The 25,078-nt window shown below is 39.1% G+C and overlaps 2 protein-coding genes across 3 annotated transcripts in view; both read right to left on the bottom strand.

Annotated features, from left to right (window-relative positions):
* Positions 1-1,681: 1,681 nt before the first annotated feature.
* Positions 1,682-2,826, bottom strand: ptrhd1 (peptidyl-tRNA hydrolase domain containing 1). Its single transcript, XM_030721619.1, has 2 exons — positions 2,595-2,826; positions 1,682-2,181 (listed from the first exon to the last, which is right to left on the bottom strand). The coding sequence occupies exons 1-2, from the start codon at positions 2,802-2,804 to the stop codon at positions 2,011-2,013; spliced, it is 381 nt and encodes a 126-aa protein (XP_030577479.1). The 5' UTR covers positions 2,805-2,826; the 3' UTR covers positions 1,682-2,010.
* A 1,948-nt stretch (positions 2,827-4,774) lies between these two features.
* The window catches only part of fam184ab (family with sequence similarity 184 member Ab), a 219,091-nt gene continuing 198,787 nt past the window's right edge, over positions 4,775-25,078 (bottom strand). The window contains exons 19-22 of one of the 2 annotated variants that reach the window (XM_030722256.1): positions 22,240-22,357; positions 19,035-19,139; positions 16,051-16,307; positions 4,775-5,793 (exon numbers count right to left, since the gene is read on the bottom strand). In XM_030722256.1, the coding sequence (XP_030578116.1) occupies positions 5,712-5,793; positions 16,051-16,307; positions 19,035-19,139; positions 22,240-22,357 (562 nt within the window). In that variant the 3' untranslated portion in view covers positions 4,775-5,711. Of the gene's footprint in view, positions 5,794-15,910; positions 16,308-19,034; positions 19,140-22,239; positions 22,358-25,078 lie in introns of those variants that run through there. The other variant, XM_030722255.1, reaches the window with a different exon arrangement.

Raw genomic sequence — 25,078 nt, forward strand, 5'->3', positions numbered from 1 at the left:
CGCAGACAGAAAACTTATGTGTATAAAATCACAAACATCTGAAATTTGTGTTAACAGCAAAAAAAAAAAGAAAAGAAAAAAAGAGCAGCTTAAACTTTTGTTCCTCTCAGATCTTTAGTTTACTGACAGAGTGACTCAGTTAAGAGTTGTTGCAGCAATCTTTAAAGTATTCTGATCATTTCTAAGTGTATTTTATGAGAGTGAAAATTGTAAATTTATACTATGTATTATGGTGAAGATTAGCTGTAGCTATAAACTCTCCTGCAGCACATCAGTTTCATGCTCTGTATTGGAACTATGTTAAACTGCACTGCCTTATCAAATACAAATATTTTTATAAAAAAAAAAGATATATGTTGAAGTAAGTTCAGTTTATAATCCTGTTAATGTAATTAAAATGAGCACTTTGGTCCATCATATAGTTCAGCATTTACATACAGAGAAAGAAAATCCTAGACACTAAATAGATGTGGGATGTGAAGAGCCAGGAGCATATTAAAAATGTGAAACTTTCTTGCTCTGTAAAATTACAGTTTCCTTGATATAAATATACGTTTTTACATTTTAATTTCTGCAGTTTTCAGGTGAGGAGTCTAGTTGTCATTCAAGAGGTTTTGATTACCATGAGCTCCACATTAACTCCAACAAGGCCTCCCTCCCTTTGTCCGCCTCCTGAGAATGAAACTCAGGTCTGCGGCTTCCCATCACAGCGGGAAGCCGTCCAGCCCTGCAGGAGACTTGGATGACTTGTGGATTGAACATTGGAGATAACTTTGAAGTAACTAATACATCTAAGTGCAACGTTGACTTAAGAAAGTTAACAAAACAAAGCAAAAAAAAGTCAAATTCTTCACGCTTCATTCTTGCATTTGATTTTGTGCTGAGTTACACAGCGTGTCTCAGACTGATTCTTTGGCCTGTTTAGTTTGAGTTGCTTAATCTTGCTGAAATGATTCATCAACAATAAACAGGCAGTGCAGGACTTCACTGAAGTGTGACCAGTCACACACTTTGGGTCTTATCATCCCATTGAATGTGAGCTGATAACACCGACAGGCTGACAACCAGCTGTCAGTTTATGGATTAAGTAAACAACAACCTAAAATTCTTTTTTTTTCCCCAGGAAGAGGCCTGGAATTTTGCTTGTAAATCTGAAGGTCTGCTGCTTTTCTTTGTGACAGGAAAATGAATATCTTTAGAGCTTTAGGGGATTGGGATTTTCCTGCTCCTGCTTTTTCTTATGCTGCAATGATCAGAGCCTCTGTACTGTCCTGTCTTCATAATGCATCCCACGGAGGGGCTCGGTATGTACATAATATAGTTGACGTGATCTCCCAGTGCCAGCGTGAGCGTCCTCCCACAGTACAGAGACAAGCATGTCAGGACAGCTGGTGGTTTGGATTCGTCTGTAAGTGTCTGTTTCTTCGGTTTCACCCTATGATGGCCTGAGGACCTGACCTTTAACCCAGGGACAGCTGGGATTGGCTTCAGAGTCTTGTGAAGCAAAGTTTGATGAAAAAGAAACCTGACTTGTTCTCACTGGCAAGAGCTCCAGTTATAAAACAGTGCAGAGACAGAAATGAACTTAAAGTGTAAATCCACACTCACCAGCACAACAGGACAATGCAGATAATGTAAATCCTCTGTTTAAAGATGAGCATTATCATAACATACACCTGAATTATAGCGCATTAATCAGGTTTATTTACTTGAACAATGAGAACCAGCAGGGAAGTGAGATGAGGGCTTTTTGTTGGTGCAGTTTTTGGTGGGTGGTGCCACCCAGAGCCCATTTTGCTTTTACATCACATATGAATGCCATACAACCTTTGCATTTTGTACAACAACAGAATAAATTAACCCAGATTAACAGACATAATTTCAGATTTTAATCATAGACAGGCAATGGCCATAACGCCCATCGTTCATTTAGCAGAATGCTGTTTTAAAATAAAAATGAGAGCCTGGCTGGACAGTGTCTCTGCGAGGCAGCAGCAGTCGGAGCGTTAGTCATTTGAAGAGTTTAAACTTGCGCATCAGTGGCTGGACAGTTTCTTTCGGATACGGCTTCAGAGCTAAACATGTGGGGATGTTCTCGGGTTGCTCGATCCAAAGCTTGTGGGACACACCAGCCTGTGTCAGACTCTCTGACAGACCAGAGAGGGCAGCCTCGTCTGGAGCCTACAGACAGAAAAAAAATAAGCTCACTGAAGAGTGCCGCAGAGCGGTGTGAGGAAGGCATGAGGTAAGTAAATACCTCAGATTTGTGCAAATAGATACAAATCTATTTGCATCCATAGTTACATTTGTCCTATCAGGCTATGGTGGGTCTACTAAAACAGGAGCCTATGAAATATCCAAACTTATACTTTTGAAAGTGAAAGAAACTCCTGGAATCAGTATCTTAAAAAATTTAACGACATAAAGTATCGAGGGATTTAGGAAACAGATGAGCAGTCTGACATTTCTTTTAAAAGTGCAGAGCAATTTTAAAAACGGACCTTAGTCAATAGTTGCATATTAAGTTGCATATCAGTCTGCAGGTCTGACAGCCCCGATTCTGACAGAAAACGGACTCCTTTCGGATCGCTTACCCCCAGCACCACCTTATGCATGGAGTCCAGCTCGGACAGGTACCGCTGCGTGTCCTGGTCTCCGTAGTGCAGGTGGATGGCGGCGGTAGCGGCGTGGCAGGCCTGCGTTATCACGGCTCCCAGAGGCCAGGACAACTTGTGAACCAGGTCCGAGCGGACCACCACGTACTGGACCAGCCGGCTAGGAGACCCGGCTCCCGACGCCGCCATCTTCAGCCCGCACAGGAAGAGATCCAGGCTCTGTTTATGTTCCGGGTCAAACTAACATTAACGTGTTAAGGAGCCGCGATGCTGCCCTCTAGCGGTCACTTTTATGACTGCACAGTGAAGCAGCTTGTTCGCTGGTAGTTTATAATTGTATATATTTCATATATGTGTAACTTTGTGGCATTTGGGATTTAAAGACACCCCCCCACCCCCGTCTTTTTTAACTTCTTAAAAAGTGTCACACTTTGAACAGCTGTGTAAACACACCATAGATTTGTTGCCATCCTCTACTGTTATTTATTGTTTCTATTCCAGCCATCACCATAATTTATGTACGTAAAGATTTTTTAAGAATGTACTTATAAAAACCGTGTAAACATAAATAACATAAACATAAATATTCTTTCTTGCCCCTTTTTTCCTGTCATGGCAATATCACACTACACATGCACTTGTGTAAACAATAATAGAAATGAATAAATAAATAAATGCAATCAAGAGAAGAACACTAACAAGAGGAGCCTTTAGTGCTCATCTTGGAAAAGCAAATATGTTTGTGCTTCTAATGCAAATCCAGTCTCATTCTGATCTATGTCCTGTGAGCATAACAGTGTTCAAGACAACTTTTATATCTACTTTTTATTGAGAAAGTTTATGCTGATGATACAGTTAATGCATCTCAAATAACTGAAAAATACTTAATCTCAGTACGCCCTGTGCAAGGATGTCTCATCTCCTAAAAAGCATCTAGAGCAAAGCGGGGGCTGCAGACATCACAATACTGTATGTCACAAACTTACAAGAAAAAAGTACAAATTTACTGGGTTTTCTTTTTCAAATTTACAGGAAAAAAATGGGATAGATATGAGATAAACCCCACAATATTACAGGAAAAATGGTCAAATTTACAAGAAAAAAAAAGGAAAAAAACTCACAAATTAACTTGAAAAATATTGTAAATTTCTGATTTAAAGCTGTCAACATACAAGAAAAAACAACAACAATTACATGAGAAAAATTAACAAATTCACTGGGGAAAAAAATCCCTAATTTACAGGAAAAACCCTCAAATTTCTGAGAAAAAAACTTGGAAAAATATATAAAAACATATAATTCCACTTCTCAAAGTTAAGTTGGATAGAAGTGGACTCTTTTGAGCTCCTGTGATCAATAATCAATCAGAAATGTTAGAACACCAACAGCCCTTGTTTTTTTAATCACATCACTGAGGCGGACCACAAACTAGGAGCTCGTTTTCCTTAATATGGTACCACTGAGGAAGGATGGTACCATTTCCTATAATCAGTGGTGCAGAGGTACAGGTGTGTCCTATACAGCAATGTTTTTATCTACAGCATATAAAAGAGGCCGGGCACACAGCTGGACTCGTTAACTCGTCCTTTGTATTTGCTGTTTCAGTTATTTGAGATGATCAAACTTGTGCTCCAGTACAGCACAAACTCAATTAATTATTAATGATGCAGGTAATCAACATGTCATATTTCCCTTTGAGATGAAGCTCCTCCTGTCTCTTCCTCGCCTCCTCTGTTTGCATCTCTGGTGAGAGGGGCTGAGACACAAGGACGTTCAAACCAAGAAACAAGAAGTGTGTTCATGTCCTTGTCTTCCCCTGTTCTCACTTCCTGTTCGTGCATCGGTTGCACTCCCTCTTTTATGGCCGTCTTCCTCGCCCTCATTAGTTTAACTTGTGTTCAGGTGTTTTCACCTGTTCCCAATCAGCTCTGTATATTTATTATCACGTCTCTTCTTCTGTTAGTCATCCATCAGCTTTCCCACCTGTTTTCCATCATTTCTGTTTTCCTTCAACCAAACTGGGCTCACTATAAGCTTAAATCAGCTATTATAGGCTCACATTTTAGTTAGTTTTGTGCCTTCAGGTCTTAAATTAATGTAAAAAAAAAAAGGAAACACAACTCACCAACTGATTCAAATAAAAGACAAGCAAACGCCAGTAAATGTCACAATAATAATTTATTAAGCATACACATAATATAAATATAAAATATGCTATTTTTGTTTTTAAAATTGGTGAGACATCATTATATCTGTGTTGAGACAGACAACCATACAAACAGGTTTTAATATTCTACCAAAATTGGCTGAAACTTCTATGCAGCTGTAACAAACTCGCCATGATGGTGCCGTCCTAAAATCAGAGCCTGTATTCATGGAGCAAGTCAGAGAAGTGTAACTGATCTAGGATCAGGCCCGAAGTTAATGTCACCATAAATGAGGAGGCAAACTGGTCTTAGATCAGCCCCCCTAGTCTAAGATGCTGTATGCAGTGGGCCCACGTACAAAGACAGCACAATTACCTACCGTATATTTCTTTATATATATATTTCTTACTGTAGTCCAACAATGGCAATTAGCAGCATGATAATGCACCACTCATATTTTATTCTAGTTCCAAGAAACTGCAAAATAAGTCAAAGAGTAAAGAAATGAACTAAACATCAAACATACTGATGATCATTGTCACTGTACTACGAGAGAAACTCATCCACAGTGAAACAATCAGCGAGAATCAAACAATCAAATCAGATCGGAGTGATGACATTTGATGTCGCGGTCGGGCTCAATTCAGTGTGGTCTCAGTCAACGACAGGAAGTGAATAATCTGCACATTTTTTTCCCCAAAATTGAAAATCAGTGACATCAAGTTCTGTGCGTTTGATCGACGCGTCGATAAGAACTGATTCTTAAACCATGATTTACAGTTTGAGTTGACTGATTCCAAAGTGAATTGATCCCCAAACCGATCAATGACAATAAATAACAAATAGTTTGAACATTTTTTCCTCTATTTTTGTATCAGTTTTTTCTTGTTTTTTTTTTTTTTAGTTTGGTTGACATGCTGAATTGTTGTGTTTGCAGGTTTGTGGTCGATCAAAAGGAAAAGTATTGGGCGAACCACTCCTGGCGCTGAGCGTCCGGGGAGTCGATGGCGGAGTCCTTCGATTCAGGAGGGCTTCAGGACGGCAGCGCAAACACAAAGAAAGAGAAAGTTAGAGGAAGAGAAGTGAGGGGCTCGCTCAGCGGCTTTAGTCTTTAACACCACTGAAAGGGATGAAAATCTGACTTTTCACACTAAAGAAAAATGTAAATCTTCTGTTCTTAAAGTGTGTCAGTGGGATGTTTCCGGCCTCAAATGTTGACTCTGGTTTAAAATAAAAGGTCGAGCTCGAAGCTAAGACACCGAACTGATGCTCTCAGATTCTTTCTTTCATTTATTGCCTCAAAAATCAAAAACAAACTTTCACACTCTGTTGAAATTAACATGCAGAAGGAGCGGGGACACTTTGCTCTGCAGCCGCACATTAACTAAATACTGAAGTAAACCACCCCAAACCCTGTAACAAAGCTAAATCTGACCCTGCAAGCGACAGAGAGCCTGTCTGTGCAAATGCCTTCATTGTAACGAGTAATGTAACAGGTTAGATCAATCGGTTACTTGTTGTTTGGTTGCCTGTTGTTGAGATATTGTTGTGCTCCCTGATGTCTTATTTTCACTGCAGCGACAGGTTTTTATACATGTTCATTTTTTTTAGTAAATAAAGTATTTTAGACAGCAATAAAGAAGTGAAACTTTGGTTTTTACATTCATGCATCAATAATCATTTACACTACTATTAATTGAGCTATTTCATGTGTTTACCTCTGATTCTTTAATGACATTTAGTTGGCAGCACTTCTGTGGATTATTTATCTATTGATGTTGCTGGAGTTTTGACCTTTTCCACACCCGACTTCTGTTTCTATCTGATTTAAGTTTCAAATTGGAGCGTCTGACAGAGTCTGAATGTGTAATCTCCTTTTCTGTCCACAGAGGGCAGTATAGCCACAGCCAGGAGCTTGTGTCCTCCTCCACACTCCAGCTATACTCCAGCCGATTGACTGAATACCCTTTGTGCAGCCTTTGGAGAGTAACTATCAGTTCATCTTATCTCTGAGTAAAGGTTTAGTGATATTCACGATGCCTTTTATTACCACATCCCATGAAATAAAGTGAATTGCCCCTCTTTAGCAAATCTTTTCATTGGTGTCTTATTCACAGAGCTGTAACGGCTCTGAAACTGTAACAGTAACACTGCCGTCCTTCATCACTATTATAACAGCTGTAATTTGACTTCTCAAACCATCAAACCATCATCCTGCTGCAGTGAATTATCACAAGAGCCTCAAAACAGCTAAAAATAGCTCCAAAGATGGAACCATTTCCCCGTGTCTGGATGAGATTTTCTCAAAGACCTGTGTCCAATCAAAAAAAAAATTTATTTTTGTGAGCTTTATATTTTTAAAGTTTGAAAAGTTAAAAAGAAAAAAAAAAGGAAAGAAAAAGAAATTAGAGATAGTTTATCAGACCTTTCATGTTGACCAACCTGATTTTTTATGTTTTGGAGCCATTAATACAGCACCACCGGCTGAAATAAGGGCAGCACGGTGGCGTGGTGGTTAGCACTGCTGCCTCACAGTTAGAATAACATCTAGAAGACCACCTTGGCCTCTCTCTCTCTCTGTGTTTGGATGTTCTCCCCGTGTCTGCGTGGGTTTCCTCCCACACTCCAAAGACATGCACTTACTGGGGTTAGGTTAATCGGTCACTCTAAATTGCCCATAGGTGTGAATGTGAGTGTGAATGGTTGTTTGTCTCTTCGTGTTGGCCCTGCGACAGGCTGGCGACCTGTATAAGGTGTACCCTGCCCCTCACCCTATGTCAGCTGGGATAGGCTCCACCTGAGTTTTCAGCTCTTTAGGAATCACCCTGTTGGTGCAAAAATACTATTTTTATGGCTGTCAAACTGTTATCTTTGATATTTTTCAAGTACCAGTTTTCTAAAGAAACTGGAATAAATTTTATGTTTTTCCAACAGGGTGTTGTAACAAAGTGCGTAAAGATACAATCTAAAATGGTTTTATGTTGAGTTGTTGTGTGTAGACACAACACCGATTCATCCCTTCAGTTCAGGTGCCATTTTATGCTTGAATGATTCATAGGTTAGTGTTAACTGGCTTCATAAACAAAAACAATAAACAAAACACATTCCTCTGAAAATGGTCAGGTAGAAGGACTGGACTGAAAATGAGTGAAAAAGCAGCCAATGTCCAAAGAAAAATTCTGAAAGACCTCCAGAAAGCTGGAGAACTGTTGCTCAAGACCGCTTTAAAAATGATGTCTGGCTCCTTGAAAGCAAAATATAAAGAAATGAGCAGTGGTTCAAGTTTTTTGTACTATTCAAACCTGCCTTGACAAAAAAAAAAATTCTTAATTTAGAGACCTTCAAAGGGAACAAAGTTTCCAAGCTACATTTCACTCTCCTCACACATGCTTTCAGCTCTTTGAGGCTCTAAGCAAACTGCAAACTGTCATAGCTCTTCCTTTAACATGTAAAGGTAAGGCAAGTGTCCACTGGTTGCTAAACTGATAAACTGCTCCGCTGTTTCTTTGTCTCGCTGCCTGACATTATACAGCCCCTCCACCACCCCAGCATCCACTTTACTCCTCAGGTTTTTTTAAATATTTAATCTTCACACTCTGTTAAAATTAACATGCACAAGGAGTTGGGACACAGCTCTGCATCACAAATATTAGCAAGTGTGTGGATGGTTAGGGTTATGCAAGGTGAAGTATTTCCTTCAGTATAATGACTAGAATAAATAGCCCAAAGCACCCTTTGTGTTGCTTAATGAACATGAGCTTGAGAAGAAACTCTGACCCTACCAGCGACAGAGTACTCACATCACTTTTTCTGTGTAATGAACATTTAATGTAAGATGTTATTTTTGCAGTTTAAGTAATTGTCATTTAATTATCCATCCATTAGCTTTCCAAATAAGAAATCTGTTACTATTAAAATGTTACAGTATTTCATTCTTCCCTGATGCATTTCCAGTGTTTCTTTTTCCCTCCCGACTCCTTGTTGAAAAGTGAAATCTGTGCATGTGTTAGGCTCACAGCATAAAACATGGATGTAGTCACCGTGGCGTCACCCATTGGCTAGTCCCATTAAGAAGTTGAACGCTCCTTGGCTCTGACTGGGAAAGCCGAGGACGTCACATGCTGATTGATGACATTGACTGATAAACCTCCTTTCTGACTCGAATAATGACCAAAGTTTACTAAACAAAGTTAATATTTTATTCAGTATGACCTGAAAGTAGCTGAGCCACTGAAGTGTTTACTGTGGTCACAGAGCAAGAGAGTGGAGGGCCATTTTCTCACAGATTTTTGTACAACTGGAAGTCTTTTTGCAGTCAGAGTCACTGCCCCCTGCTGATCATAAAAAGAAGGCAGCTTTATGGCACTTCTGCTTCGGCTTCACTTTTCAGAACCGTAACAATGACCCGTAATAATGAACTAATGAAGCTGCAGCCCATCTTTTTCTTACCATCTGTGTCATATTTTAAATGAGCACTGGTGAGCTCAGCTCAGCTCCATGACACTGGTGGTAAGGACTGCTGCTTGCTGGTGCTACGACTAAGGATGTTGTTCCACAAAGTTTGAGTTAATTAGTGTGTGCATCTATTAAAAACAAACACCTATTGGAGCCACTTCTGTTTCTTAATTGGCTACTTCTTAAACAAACAGTCCCATAACCCCGGGGTGATACAAAAATGTTATGGGGGTACTTTTTTGTTATTTTATTTTCTTCCCAAAGGACCTCCCTTATATTTGCTCAGCCTAATAAATCTTGTTTATGCTGCACATGGTCACAGTTTGGACTCAAGGCATTCTGTTTTACCACAAATCCATAAAATATTCATGCTGATGTATAATTTGTGCTCACTGTCATCACATATTAAACACCTTCTTCACAATAAAATGCTCAGTGTGCATCGTGACTGACAGATTCATGAAGATCACCTGATCAGAGAGGATTTTAAAGATAATTTTTAGGGAACTCTGGTTGCAGGAAGTGCAGCTTTGGAGCTGTTCACAAGAAGAAAAGGAGAAAGTAGAGGTGAAATGTGGTGGGATGAAAATGTGAGCAGAGATGACTTGCAGGGGCAGGGCAGGAAATACAATGGAGAGGAAATGAAAAGAGATTGGCAGAGGATGAGAAGATGAATCAAGGTCGGAGGAAGAAGTAAGAAGAGCGAGAGGAGCGTATCAGATTGAAGGAGGGAGTCTATCCATTATATGTGACAGCAGAGAGAGGACGTGGCCTCTCTTCACATTTGCAGAAATACTGGACCTTAGGAGGGAAAGAGGGGGCTAGAAATCCTGCAGATCTTTTAAAAATGTGTGAACGCCACCTACCTAACTGTACTTTTTAAGGGATTAAATTACAGTCTGTCTGTAGCTGAAGTGAAGTTATATTTCTCATTCATGTGGATTACTTAATTTTAACATAAGCAATGAAATAAAATTACTGCATATTTGTCAATCAAAAATCAAAGAAACAAGTACACACAATGTGTTTCATATACCTAGAAATAACTGGTCTAATAAACCCAAATTGCTTACTATGTATTTACATTACATCATGTTTACTTGGTATATATAAAGTGCCTTGAGGTGACTGTCACCCCAACAGAGCACTTCGCTCTCAGACTGCTGGCTTACTTGTGGTTCCTAGGATACTTAAGAGTAGAATGGGAGGCAGAGCCTTCAGCTTTCAGGCGCCTCTTCTGTGGAACCAGCTTCCAGCTTGGATTCGGGAGACAGACACCCTCTCTATTTTTAAGATTAGGCTTAAAACTTTCCTTTATGATAAAGCCTATAGTTAGGGCTGGATCAGGTGACCCTGAACCATCCCTTAGTTATGCTGCTATAGGCCTAGTCTGCTGGGGGGTTCACATAATGCACTGTTTCTTCTCATTCACCTTATTTACTTTGTTTATACTCCACTCTGCATTTAATCATTAATTGATATTAATCTCTGGCTCTCTTCCACAGCATGTCTTTCTCTCCCCTCAGCCCAACCGGTCGCGGCAGATGACTGCCCCTCCCTGAGCCTGGTTCTGCTGGAGGTTTCTTCCTGTTAAAAGGGAGTTTTTCCTTTCCACTGTCACCAAGTGCTGCTCATAGGGGGTCGTTTTGACTGTTGGGTTTTCTCTGTATTATTGTAGGGTCTTATGGGATTATGGGCGAATAATCAATGTGAGCCAAAAGCTCAGACTTCAGGCTGCTCCAAATGTTTATTCAGCCATTTTTTTTCTACTCTTGGATCTGTATGATGTCAGCAAGAGCAGATAACCCTAATATGGTCATATGTGGCTGTGAGCACAGAAGCCCCACCCACCTGCAGTTTAAACTTTCTGTTTACGAGGGGCAGCCAGTGAGAAGAAAGATGGCTGAACTTAGGCTTGGTGTAAGGTAAAAAAGGATTATTGTTGTCACAGCCACAGGGTTTTGTGTTGTGGTTTTTGTGTGTTCTGGATTTTTGTTTAATGTTACTTAGTTTTTGGTTCTTTTTTTTTTTTTGACTAGTCATGAGTTTATTGTTGTGTTTTTGGTACATGTCTTGATCGTTTGGGTTGTTTCTTTTTGTCTTTGATCCTTTGAAAGTATCTCAAAATTTCGGCTAACTCATAATTAGGGCTAGGGTTAGTCTGAGACTTGAAATGCTGAGAAAATAACTCGAAACTCACAGAGTCACAAAAACTTTTGAGCTGTCAAAATTTTTAGGTAATAACAAAAAAATGTTTTGTTTTTCTTTCAGTGGTGGAAACAAGCTTCCAGAGTTGTGCCACTCATCTCAAATTGTGAGTTTGCCGGCCTTCCTGTTCCTTCTTTTTTTTTTGCAGTTTTGTTTGTTTGTTAAATAAAGTTCACTGTTTGGTCCACTATTCACTATTAATAATAAACAAAACTCATTACCTGGAAATCAGCACAATAGGTCCCATTAATGAACCTCATAGTGACTACATCACTTCTACTCCACAGGTTTTTGAACCTGTGAATAAAATGACTCCCTATTAAATTACCCCCATTTAATACTGTTAACAGGCTGTTACACACATTTCAGTCTTCTTCTGTATTCCTATTAAACAGATTTTTGTTATGAATGTTCTGGATGTTTGTAGGCACAAAAATATTTACCGTCTGCCAAACAGGAGCGAGCTGCAGTCTAAAAACTACTCTTGACTGCCGTGAACACTTCTTACTGCTGTCTGCCTCACATCTTCTATAAAAGCCAAAGTTGATTTAAATAAGCCTCGTCAGGGGTTAAACACTTTATGACTTATTGATTTAAAGGGGCCAGAATTACAAATCACTCATCTGCTAGGAAAATGTTTACCATCACTCAAACTGTTTGTTAAGAACAAAGAGTGTGAAGTGAGAGCAGAGACAAATTGTTTAATAGAGTCTGAAAAAAATTTCAAAGCGGATCTATAACACCTGACCTCATACTGTCATCGCTTTACTTTGTTGTGCATGTTGCAGTGTGTGTCAGGGTACAGCTCTGGCAATGAGGAATAATAATGTGTGTGTGTGTGTGTGTGGGGCGTGCAAGCATTTTCAATCAACAGAGGTTTGCCCCAAGCTTTTGCAAAGCAGTCACTGCGTCTCACTCGGCAGCACAACATGCAGCAGGAAGGACAGAAAGTACTCACTCACACACATGCTGTACACCTAAATACATCTAATTACATGCAACTCCACCCACACACACACACACACCCACGCACGCACACACACACACACACACTGCATGTATTCATGTGAGAAGCATGTTACATAATTTATTATCATATCGGTTCACACAGTTCAACACAGCCAGCAAAGCAGTATTTACTGGAGCGTAGAGTCGAGCAGCGCCGCTGTTATCAAAATAAGACACCACCACACACAGAGGGGGGGACAGTCCATGATAGCAAAAGACAATATCTACTTCATTATAGGTCTGCATAAAAAAAATAGTTTATTCACTTTTTACAGAAACAGTCGAGCTCATTTCGAGTCGAGGAAGAGTGCAACATGCTGAAATTTGGATGACGCTGAGGATGAAGAAATAAAAATCACGATGTGACACAAAGCAACAAGAAAAAAGACACAACGGATATTAACAGCAAGTGGTATAAATTTCCTGAAAAGAAAGAAAAACATTCAGCATGCGCACAGTTCAGACCACATGTTCAGACTGATGGACACACGGTCGTGGAAAGAAATGAAATCAAAAATAAAAACATGCCCCTTTTGCATTCCAAGGCCATTCTTTGAAGCTTCAGTCGCACGCGGGACTCTTGTGTTTATGTTGTCCTTTCCATATTATTCTCTTCTATTTAAAGAGCTACTGATGTCTCTGAGTTCAAACGTGCTGCAGCAGCAGGCAGTCCTGTCCTTTAATGTCGACTCAGGGTCAGCTGGTTTATGATATATACAGTACAAAACTCAGGCCCTGAAAGGAGGCAGAAAAATCATCTAAAAGTCTTTTTGATTAACTGTTCGCCAAACCCTTTCCCTGAGGAGTAAGGCCAGCTGGGAAAAGTGGGCAACAAAGATACTCAGGGTTCCCAAAAGCTCCACATTTACTCGATCTAACTGAAGGATAGCATCTATCAGCTCAGAGGGGTCTTCAGTCCTTTTATTCTGTCCTCTAGAGGGTTGAGATTTAGGACATGAAGTTTAGTTTCTATTGAAGTCATTCACTGAAAGTCTTATCAAACCATGTCTGGCTGTAAATAACACACAGACTTTAAATATGGCGTTACTTTATTTTAGATGTTCTGTGAGGCTGCAAACAGCAGCTACTGTCATCATCAGTACATCTGAGAGTTAAAATGTAAGAAAATGGTGAACTAGTGGCATTACAGTTACCTTAAGCCAAAATTAACATATATATATATGTCACACATTTTTTCTGAGCAGCAGTTAAAAGCCAATAACTGTTATTTTATTATCATAGAAAAGTCTGAAATGAGCACATTACCAACCACTTTGGATGTATTTAATGTAAAAGTGTCTACATTAAATAATAATCCATATTTAAAGAGTTTGAATGTTTTTTTCCCCCATTTCAAAACCCAAATTGCAAACTTGTGAGGAGTGGACTGAACATTGTTTGAAACTAAGATGCAAACAGTAGCATGTCTGGATAATTTACTTAAAATAGTAGCCCTGGTTACCTACAAGACCAAAGACAAAATACAATATTAAACATGTTCTATATTATTTTTTTTATTTTTTTTTAAATTGCTCTTTAATTAAAGAAGCATAGTTTAAAATCCTAGTGAATCATTTGGGCTAGCATGTGAACTAACAATAGCCAATTTCCTTTTAGCAAGAAAAATGCTAGTTTTAGCTAAGGACACTTAGCCTCTGGGTACATAAACATAAACATGGACACCAGAGCCGAGCATTCACTTGTCACTTTTCCAAAGTCCTCTGGAAGTTTGCCACCTGGGGCGCATGAGCAGTGAGTACAATATAAAGTGAAGTCCACATGGCCACAAAAAACTTGCAGGCATGCGGACGTCCCCGTCTGATGATGAAATTTACATCACTCGCACGCAAGCGGACTGTAGCAAACTTGCAGACAGTTAAACTATAACAACTGTTATAGTGGAAGCCCTTCTGATTAAATGTTTATGGGACTGAAGTTGGGGTAAAACTAGGGACAACTTCAGCAGGGAATTAGATTCAAGGAGAAACTTTTGTTTGGTTTTGGGAAATAAAACTGAGCCTGAGCTGGCTTCTAGCGCATGTTAGCTAATGCAAGGTTGACATACTTTCATCGTATATGCAGTAGCTTAAGGCACTAACAATAACTTCATTAGTTTAAGGAAAAGGTTGTGATTTGGGTTAAAACACCGCCTTCACAACAGTTCAAATGACAAGCTGGGAGTGATTGCATGTTGTCACGCTGTAACCTTGTGCGTCACAGCACACACACACACACACACCAAAGGACACACTGTATGAGCCATGCCAGCAGGTTTGATGGTAATGTTATGAACTATGACACAAACTAGCTCTGAATCGTAATCACATATAGGATGCCTGGTCTTAGTACAATGTATGAACAGAATACCGGTACTCACTGATGAGTACACTTAATGTTTTTTTTAAAAAGTCATTTTACTGACTAATCGCTGGCAGATTTCTGCAGCTGGTGTAATGAGAGCTAACCTTACAAAGCTGCAAAGACTGGCCTAATGACGAGTTGGTCTGGTAGCAGAAAAATTTACTGCATTTCTTTCTACTGTTGCCATGTGCTTGCTAAACGCAGATCGTCTCTTTGTTGAGGTTCTCGAGCTAATATTTTAGATATTTTCCCGTGGAATATAAAGCACCTTATGGCAACTGTTGTCGTAAATTGACGCTATATAAAAAAGCCACTGAAGCCAATTAAAGGTTGTATTCATTTTCAAGCATTTGAAAATATGCTGGCTAAACCTTAATTGATGATATGCTTTTTGTAATATCTTTGTGTTTGTTTGTTAAAACAATCCCCTCAGCCCCAACCGGTCACCCCAGATGACTGCTCCTCCCTGAGCCTGGTTCTGCTGGAGGTTTCTTCCTGTTAAAAGGGAGTTTTTCCTTCCCACTGTCACCAAGTTCTTGCTCATAGGGGTCGTTTTGACTGTTGGGTTTTCTCTGTAATTATTGTAGGGTCTTTACCTTACAATATAAAGAGCCTGGAAGCAACTGTTTGTTGTGATTTGGCGCCATATAAATAAAATTGAATTGAATTATCTGGAAATTATACTATAGCAGGCATCACCATTTTCTGACATTTTATAGGCAAATAGTGAAAATAATTGTCAGATTAACAGATAATTGAAATATTTTTTGTTGCAGCCTTAACATCTGTTAAATCTTTTCATTCTGTTTTAGAGTGAGTCAGCTAGACTCAACAGCTGGCAGTTCAACTAACCTGCGGTGCAAATGTTACCTCTGGTACCAACAGCTGGCATTTAAGAAGTTTTTTTTTGGTCATTTTTCTAAAATTGCTAACAAACTGCGAGGGGAAAGCTCAACATGTTATCAGCAATTTAACAAGGTTGGGGATCAGTGAACAGTCAATTACAACACAGAGCTTCTGAAAGATTCTTTTTTTATTTTTACTCTGCAGCTAAAGCTGACAATGATTTCATGGTTTCGTATGGTTTATGAAAGCGCCACAGTGGGCAAGAAAGGATGAATGTATATTGAAAAGACTTCTTTTTAAAACCAGAAACAACAAAGATCTGTTGTTGGTTTTGAGCCCTAAAATACAGGTTTTATATAGTGATTGGATAATTAATGCGCTGCTGCTTGTCGGGGCTGAAAAGGTCTCACCTCATGAATTTCTTGGGTTCGGTGGGAGGGGTCGGCGGGGCAAGAGGTTTGTTGGAGTTGAGCTCAAGGTGATGGAGGGGGGAGTTGGGGATGGGCTCTAGGCGGCTGGGCGGGGTTGGGGGCAGGGGTGGTGGCTGTGGGGGCTGCCCGCTCACTGTACCCACCAAGCCCATGCCCATGCCTGCTGCCTCCAGAGCCCTGACATTAGGAGAGCTGCTCAATCTGCTGGCTGCTGTTTTCTCATTCTTTCTCTTTTGCTACACAGGAAAAAAATAAAAAAAGAAAAAGGAGGGGCATGGGGGTCAAAAAAGGAGCAAAAGGGAAGTTTAAAACAAAATAATAATAGAAACTTAGGAAGGAATGGATAGGGGAAAAAAGGGCAAATGGAGTACAGGGAGAGCTCTGGAAGCTGTAACAGTCCAGCCAATGAGAGAGACAGGAAAGAGCAGCGTGCTAACTCAATAATATTCAAGTGCTGATCGAAGCAGAGTGAATGGATCAGTCTCAAGACCGGCGTCACTCAGTCACAGTCTTAAAGCACCAGTCACTCTGAGCAGAATGAAAGTTCACATGAGAAGAGATGTGTCAAAGCAGGAAACATCTCACACTAACAGATGGCTTGGAAAGCAAAGGAAGGCTGAAGAAAAACAGACCAGTGGGACAGGGTGGAAGTCGCACTCGCACATTTATACACACAAATGCATTAGGAGTAAAAAAGGTTTGTTAAAAAAAAACATGTTACAAGTCGAGTTATAGATCCTGAGATGGTGTCAACAGTTAAATATTGATCGTGCAGTGAGAACCATTCGGCTCAGACACACATGACAAATGAAACATTGTGTTAACCAGAAAAATCTCTTCTGAACCTTTTTCGTGCTCTGAGTTACGAAGTCCTGCGTGACAATGTCAAACTTGTTCTACCCCTTTTTTATGCGCTTACTTTTTAAACTGGGAATTCTTACAAAGAAATGTCATGAGCATCTGTACACCAATAAAGAATTTAGCAACATTTAAAGTTCAGTCTTACTGACCATATTTTTTTTTTTTTTTTTGCCACAAAAGGAAAAGGTCTGCACACTATTTGGCTCCAAATTATTCATTTAATTCTTAAAACAATGTAACAAAGGGAAGAGAGCAGTTAATTTCAAAGGACCTTCTTCAGGCTTGTATCAAAGAGAGAGAAAAAAAAAAAAGAGCTGCTATTCTTTTGTAAAAGCACCAGTCGATTTAAATCACCACCACAACCACCAACGGGGACATTTCCAGGATTTTTATCAATTGGATTGCACATGGGGCACCGAGAACAAGGCACAGGGGGCCCACAGAAAATGAGAATATTTGATCTGAAGTAAATACAGTGTACAAACTAGTGTAGAAAACACTGGGTGTGATTTTTAAGGCTCACGTGTCCTCACAGAGCTGCATTACAGGAAAAGTGGGACTGACTGTGGGTTTAATCAGCTCTGCAGTGAAGTGATGAAACAAGTCATAATCCTTAAAAAAAGTTTTAGCAAATAGTATACTCAGTATATTATAATTATGGGTTAATTAATGTGTGCATCACATTAATGTTGCAGCTGAAGATGATTTTACGTATTTAGTGCAAATATCAAAAAAGCTTTTCAATTCTACAAAATAATGTGTAACTAGAGCTTGGAAATAAATGGCATGGAGTACAGAGTACAATATTTGCATACAGTATATTGTGGAGTAGAAGTTAAGAGCAGCATAGCAATTACATTAAACTACACTTCAGTATAGTACTTCAGTAAATGTACTAAGCTATATTTGATCCAATGGTCCCATCCATGCTCTCATCAACAGAATATCAATGATAGGCCTGAGTGATAATCCCCCATTTAAGAAATAAATGGTGCCATTACATGCAATACCAAATATGGTAGGTATATGATAAAACATACCTATGTGCTGTTAAATTGTAGATAAATAGTGTACAGACCTTTTTCTTTTTTGTGCAATATTTTGTAATTTTTATTTTTTTTATTGGGGGGGGTGTCTGTCATCTAAATAAATTGCTTGGATGTGTGCATGCTCACTTTTTTTCCCCACTAAACCAATATCCTATATCCTGAGTTTTTTTGTATTAAAGTAATGAATTGTGTAGTATTTTATGACCAAAAGTTTAAAAAAAAGTTTGTTTTTAGCAGCTTTAATTACATCACATTCCAAATTCAATGTTTCCTCCTTTCTCCTTTTGATTTTACGGTTAAATTCTTGGATTATATAATTACAATTAGCCCCTGCTGCCAACAGGAAGCAGGCATTTATTCAATTAAACATAATAAAGGAAAATAATTCACCTGCAATCAAACTTGCTGATTTTATCTGACTGCATTCATTGAAACTGAAGGCCCTTTCCCTTTCTGTTGTTTTATTTTAATAGTGCATTGAAATCGAGAAAGAACACGCAATCACATTTTGAACTGTGACATTTTGGTTCAGCTGCTGCAAACAAACTAAAGCGTGGTATGTAGACCTTGGACAGCCTCCCCCTCACTCCCCACTCTGTGCTATTATTTACAAATGAAAGAAACACCACAGTTCCTGTTCATCGCCCTGCTTCCTGTCCTCTTCCTCCGTCCTTGACGTCTTTCGTTTTATAGAAAAGAATAAATGTGATAAAATTGACCCCCCCCCCTTGTCCTTCCACTGTTTCTCATAAACTCTACAAGTTTTACCAGAACATTGTGATCTTTTCTTTTGCTGTAAAACAACATCGTGTCTTGCTCTGTAAATTTTGCTAAAAGCTGACAGTCTCCTCAGAATTGGTGCCACTTCTCAACAGCTATTATTTGAAATGATTTACTGTGGTATCTTTTTCAGTACTGATGGTCCTGGTTGATCAGCGCAGATGTATATGAAATGATTTGGAGTGGATATCATCTTTGCTATGAAGTAAAATAAACCAGCAGGCTTATCAGAGCACCCCTGTGTGTGGTGTGTTACAGGATATTTGGACCTACCTTAATGAGCGGGTTGATAACTCCCACATTAGGACTGGCGTTGAACACTTTGTTGAAGTTTGTCTCTCTGTTGACGAGTTCCAGCTGGTAGAACTTTTTATCGTCCTGGAGGAGAAAATCATGTTAGCTGACAGCCAGTTAGGCTGCGGAGGATTCAGGGGTGTGTGGAGAGACTGAAAATCACACATTTAATGAGCTCTGTCTGGCGACTTTTCCAAGTGGCACACACACTTGACACTACAGTTTCGTGCCTTTGTGAAAACTGCTTAAATTCTCACAACTGAACTCTTCTGCCCATTTGAATTTTCCACCTGTGAGTTACCTTTTGTGCAGTCTAGCATAAACTTTTCACCTCCTGAGTGCTGCAGACTGCGGATCTCAGAGACAACTCCACGACACAGACACCTCAATGGCAACAGCACCTCAGCGTGAAAAATGTAAGCTGATTTATAAAGTCACCTTCAGTACCATCGAGTCCCCGACAAACCCAACAAACTTCACAGTGTTAATGAAGTGAAGCACATTTGGTCTCAAACTGTCCAGAACAGAGAATGTAAGGCCGTCTGTGTTGTCAGAAATTGTAATGCAATGTTTAAATAAAGCTTTACTCATTATCCCGCCACAGTAGGGGGGAATGGGCTATTGTTTATTGGTATGTTTGTCTGTTTGTTTACAATATTACAACAAAACTACCAGTCGGATTGATACCAAATTTGCATGAAAGATGACCAGTTACTTCTAGATCACCTGATTAAAGTTTTGCCATAACTGGATCAAGGTCAGAGTCAGAGGTCAAGTTTTTCTGACTGTCTTGTGAACACGATAACTCGAGAATGATGACACCCAGGATGTTCAAATTCACACTATAGATGCATCTACTAACAAGAGCACAGCCTAGCAGGGCAAAATATGACCCTGACTTCCAGAAGTTGAGCTCTACATAATGTCCTGATATAGAGAATAATCACGCAAGGTTTCATCAAAATCCTTCATGAAATGGACATGAAAAGACAAAAAACAAAGATTTAACCATATGACCTTGACCTTTGACCTTGACTCAGTGACCCCATATACAATCCTAACCTTGCTTTTGTCATAAGCTATCTACCCATGAAGTTTGGTAAGTGTAGGCCAAATGCTCTCAGCTTAATGAGTGGACACCATCCAGATGACTGCCCGCCCATCCACCATGGGCAATCACATCTGTTGATGGGAATGTAAAAGTCTTGGACAAATCTTGGTAAACTTGAGCTTAAGGTGAAGGTTAGAGGTCACGCTTTCTGAACATCTTGTGAATATGATAACTCAAGGACAATATGACCTAGCATGTTCAATTTCATACCATAGATGCATCTACTAAACATCTTGGACAACTTAGTTCTAACTATAATAATGCCACAGAAAATGACAGTATACTCAGTGGTTTATATTTATTATGATTTTAGCATTTCGTCTGCCATTTGTAAGTCACTAAGGCTCATATGCACCCCCATTAAGATCTACTGATATGTGGTATTTATGTATTCTAGAACTTGTACTTCCAGGGTATTTGTGCCACCTAAAGATTCTACTGCCAGTAGGCTGAAGGGTAGCTGACAGTACTGTTTTGCTCAGACATTGAGAAGCATCTTTTTTCATGCTTAAATTTGGCTTAAAAAATAATACTGATCCATCCAGATTTTGGATTTGCAGGCTGCTTGAATTTAACATGGGAAACTCCATTTACATTCATGAAAAGAAAGTTATTTTAGTTCAACTTTTTAAACCCAGGAAAATTATGGCATGAAGAATAGGACCTATGTGTCATCTCAGTGATTCAATGTTTGGAGAGTGACATGTTTGTGAGACAGACAATGTTCAAATCAGGTAAACTGTCTGCTGGGGGCAGGGTTTATTGTGCCCGGCACCACTTGATCATATATTTCTGAGGATAGCAGCCTTGAATGCCTAACATGTAAATCAATTTTGCTTGATTCCAAGTTTGGGCGAGTTTAAAGCCTTAATTTCATTTTTAAGCATTGTCATATGAAGATTTGGCCTCATTATTAAGAAAGTACATTATCAAATTTGGGACTCCCCAGGGTTCTATCTTGGGTCCTACGTTATTCTCATCAGCGCCTACTCTTTGAGTCAAATCCTTTACTGACTCCCTCCATTTTATCGTTGACACAGAAGACTCTTTGTGTGTAAGATTAGGGATGTGCATGACTAGTTGATTAAATGTTGCTGCCCTAGCTAGCCATTAATATAAATATTACTCGGTTAAACTAATTATTCACAATTCAATGTATAAAGCTATTTAACTCTTGGTTCTAAGATGCTACAGAGGCAGCCAGCACCACTAAATGGCATAACTACCCGGCCACAGCAATGCATAAGCACATTCTGCACTAGCAAGTGGGCATTACCCTGTAAGGTGCCAGTCCTAGCACAGCTAACATTAGGCATACTCACTGATCTGACACCATGTGTCTGTGATGTTTCTGAAAAGTGCTGCACGTATGAGCAGCACATAAAACAGCATATGGGTAATAAAGAATGTGATGAACACCTTCTAAATGCTTTTCTTACATTTAGAATGGTCAGATTTTTGTCTAATTGTCCAGTAAAAAAAAAAAAAAATCACCAGGAATAGCCAGGAAAATTAGACCAAATTTTAAATAAATTGGCCTGTTTCCTCTTGTTTTTATAGGACAAAGGATTTGACCATGAAAGTTAACTTTTAGGGGTCTCTGTCACAAAATTAGGATCACAAGAGGATCCAACTAAGCTGTATGTTTGAACCAAACAGCCTCCAAAGAGGAACCACTGACTGAAAAGATGACAGCTAGGTGTGACAACATATAGATGTTCTTCCAATCATGTACCAAGTATGTTTTTTTCCCTAGCTGCTAGCTTTCAGTGCTCCTCACATTCTGGCTTGTTTTTCTCTATTGGCACTTGTTATGGCTCACTGATGTAAGTGGGTGATTAGGTAGCCTGTAGCCAACAGTGACAGACAGATGATTAGTGAAATGAATGGCATTTAATTATTATTTAAAACATGCCGGCCCTTTTCAGTCTCAAAAGACAACTTCAAAGGTGGTTATGTGTAACAACCATGTGGTGCCTTGCATAAACCTCAAATGCATTTTTCTTTTGACATTTATAGCACTTTACAATAGTTCCTCTTGGCTTGGATTTTACCTCATCAGCTGTTACCTACCACCAGTTTCTTGACTAGAGATTCTCTCTCAGAGACCATGTCTTTGAGCTCGGCGATGAGCTGCAGATCCTCAGGACGACTCTCTCTGTTCCTGAACTTCTCCTCTGTTCCTTCCAGCCTGTGAGATAAAGAAAAAAAAAAACCCAAACCATAAATATCCTCCTACAATCTAGGCTAAAACAAGATTATATATGTAAAATCTGGCAACACTTCAAAATCCAAGATACTCATTTTGATTAAACAAGCTGTGAGCAGTTTTCTCAGTATCAAATATGTGACATCAAACATCAGCAGGGCAAGATTCAGAGCAGGAACATTTGATCACATTATTTGATGTCGCAGTTTATAGCATATGTTTACAAGATGGAAGCTATTATGAGTTGAGAGAATTAAATGTGTGTACCACAGGATAAAAGGATGAAGTAATTCACAAGCTTTCCTTTTCCATTACCCTTTGATCAATAAAACAATAACTGCCCCTGCTTCCTTCCTTTCCTCCCCACCCTCACCTCTTCTCATCACAAAAACCATTATATTGGACGCTGTGCTGTTCCTGCAGTGGACGTTTTGATTCAGTAAGTTAGGAGAACTTTAAAAAAACGTTATGATGGAGTTTTGTTATTCTTGGTTTGGCCTTTAGAGAAATGAGCATGTTGTGTTAAAGCTCTGATTTATTTAACATCTGGTGACATATTCCCTTCTGCAGGACACGCTAAAGAGCGCCACGCTGACGTAACTGAGTGAAATGTTTAAACAACCAATGAGGCTGGAAAATTAGTTGGTTCATTTTTTAAGTTATATAAACTAAAAGTTTCTTTTGTGCAAATAATTTAGAGAAATAAACACAAAAGAAACATGACATAAATCATCATAAGTAATTCCTCATATCATTAGCCTCATAATTTAATAGAAAGAGCCACTGAACTTCAGTTGCTGTGCCCTGGGTACTGGGTTTCTAATAGTTCAAAGTACTTTCAGAATAATTTGCATGTTGCAATAATTTGTGAAGTAGCAGTTCTTTTTCAGTTCACTTCTCTTCAAGCAATACGACATGACATCCTCACATGCTTGAAATGGGAAGGGAAGCAAAAAGAATTCAGGTAAAAGACAAAATGCAGGAAAATTAAACGTGAAGCCATCAAAGCTCAGTTAGAGGAGCTTTTTTATGTGAGGCCTTTGAGGAAATGAAAGTAGTTATTTTTGACCAAACACGCTTTCTTTTCATGTTTAGCTGCAAGCTTGTTTCTAGTTTTGTTAGTACTTTATTATTCTGTCATAGTTTGCTTAAAAACCTCTCACACGAACACAGTACAAACTGTCATGGACCCTGGATCTTGTTCACTTTTTGGTAAAGTTCCTTCAGTTTTATATTTTGGGTTATCTTTTGGGGTTTTAGTCTTTTTAGTGTTTAGTTCTGGTTACCTTTTTATTCTGGGTTCTGTTTACATCTTGAGCTTGTATGTACTTCTTTGTGTTTCAGTTTAGTACAGCCTGTCCTTTTGTTTCTTGTTAAGTATTCATCTCTGCTCCATTTGTTACTTCCTGTTTTATTTTGGTACTCTGTTGTCTCTTATGCCTTGTCTTTCATTTTACTTCCTCTTGTTGCTCTTGATTAGTTTCAGCTGTTCTTGTTTCTGAAGTGTTTTCACTTCCCCTAATTGCCCTCTTGTATACATATAGTGGTGTTTTCCCCTTAATCTTCATTTCAGTGCTTAGTGTTTAGTTTGTGTGCTCCCTGTGAACTCTGGAGTGTTCTGAGTTAACTCTGGCCTGTTTCTGAGTCTGCATTTGGGTCCTAATTCCATGCTTCATGACACAAATTTCTCAATTTTTGTGAAACTATACATTTTGTGTATTGGTGGTTTTGGAGGCAAAAAATGAAGAAAAAAAAAAGCTTCTTTAAACCTTTAAAGCACCATAATGAGCTACTAAAAAATTACACCTTTATTAGCATTTTTAATGTTGACCTGTGCTAACATTACAAAATGATAAAATGTCAGTAGTGAGATCTTTCTTTATGTCATGGTATGAAACAGGCAAGCAGGGCAGCTTCTCTTCCAGATAAACTGCAGTCACTCCAAAGAAAGTCCAGCACTGGACTGGAACAGCCAGTGGAGCATATCCAAGTGATGCTGATACAAGCTGATCTGCAGTTTCATCAGATATTAGGTCTGCTTTTGAGCTGGTCCTTCACAGCTCATCTGATGGATGATTCATCATTTTTCTCCTGTTTGCCAAACATTTTCTGCAGCTCAAGCATGAGAACTTACTCTCTGAACCATCTACAGTATGAACCAAAGTTCTGGTTGCTGATTTGCATTGTTCAGCAGCTCAGTAATCACTTTAGGGATGTGAAGAGCTACGCAGCAAATTCTGAACATGAAACTGAAAATATGAGGCTCACAGAACATCTGTGTATTAAAAACATGATGTCAATTACAGCAAATAAATCATCAGGATCTATGAGAAAACTTATTCTTACATGAAACAAAGCAAAAAATACCACATATACCAAAATTACCTTATTGTGTTTTTCTTTCTGTAAACATATTAGTTTAATGGAGGGAAGTATGCTGTGATTCACTGATGTTCACAAGAAACATGGTTAAAATATGCACTTCATTTGGCTGCTGTCTTCACTTTGTAAAGTTAGCAAACATAATCTAACAGTGCATCTGACAGTGAAAATGAGGGAAATAAGCTCACCTTAAAGCACACCCTTTATCTTCCTTTTTGACTCTGACAATCATAGTTTACAAAATGAATGCCAAGTTGTATTCAATCAGACGTGAAACTCGCTTTGAGACCATAAACTCATCAGAAAACTGTTTCCTGACGT

The sequence above is a fragment of the Archocentrus centrarchus genome, chromosome 24, assembly GCF_007364275.1.
Source record: "Archocentrus centrarchus isolate MPI-CPG fArcCen1 chromosome 24, fArcCen1, whole genome shotgun sequence".
Classification (NCBI taxonomy): domain Eukaryota; kingdom Metazoa; phylum Chordata; class Actinopteri; order Cichliformes; family Cichlidae; genus Archocentrus; species Archocentrus centrarchus.

Excerpts from the sequence above, each read along its gene's own strand:
- ptrhd1 (XM_030721619.1), bottom strand. The coding sequence starts at position 2,804 with ATGGCGGCGTCGGGAGCCGGGTCTCCTAGCCGGCTGGTCCAGTACGTG. Across the intron at positions 2,182-2,594 it reads TGCATAAGGTGGTGCTGGGG|GCTCCAGACGAGGCTGCCCT; the intron begins GTAAGCGATCCG and ends TTCTGTCTGTAG.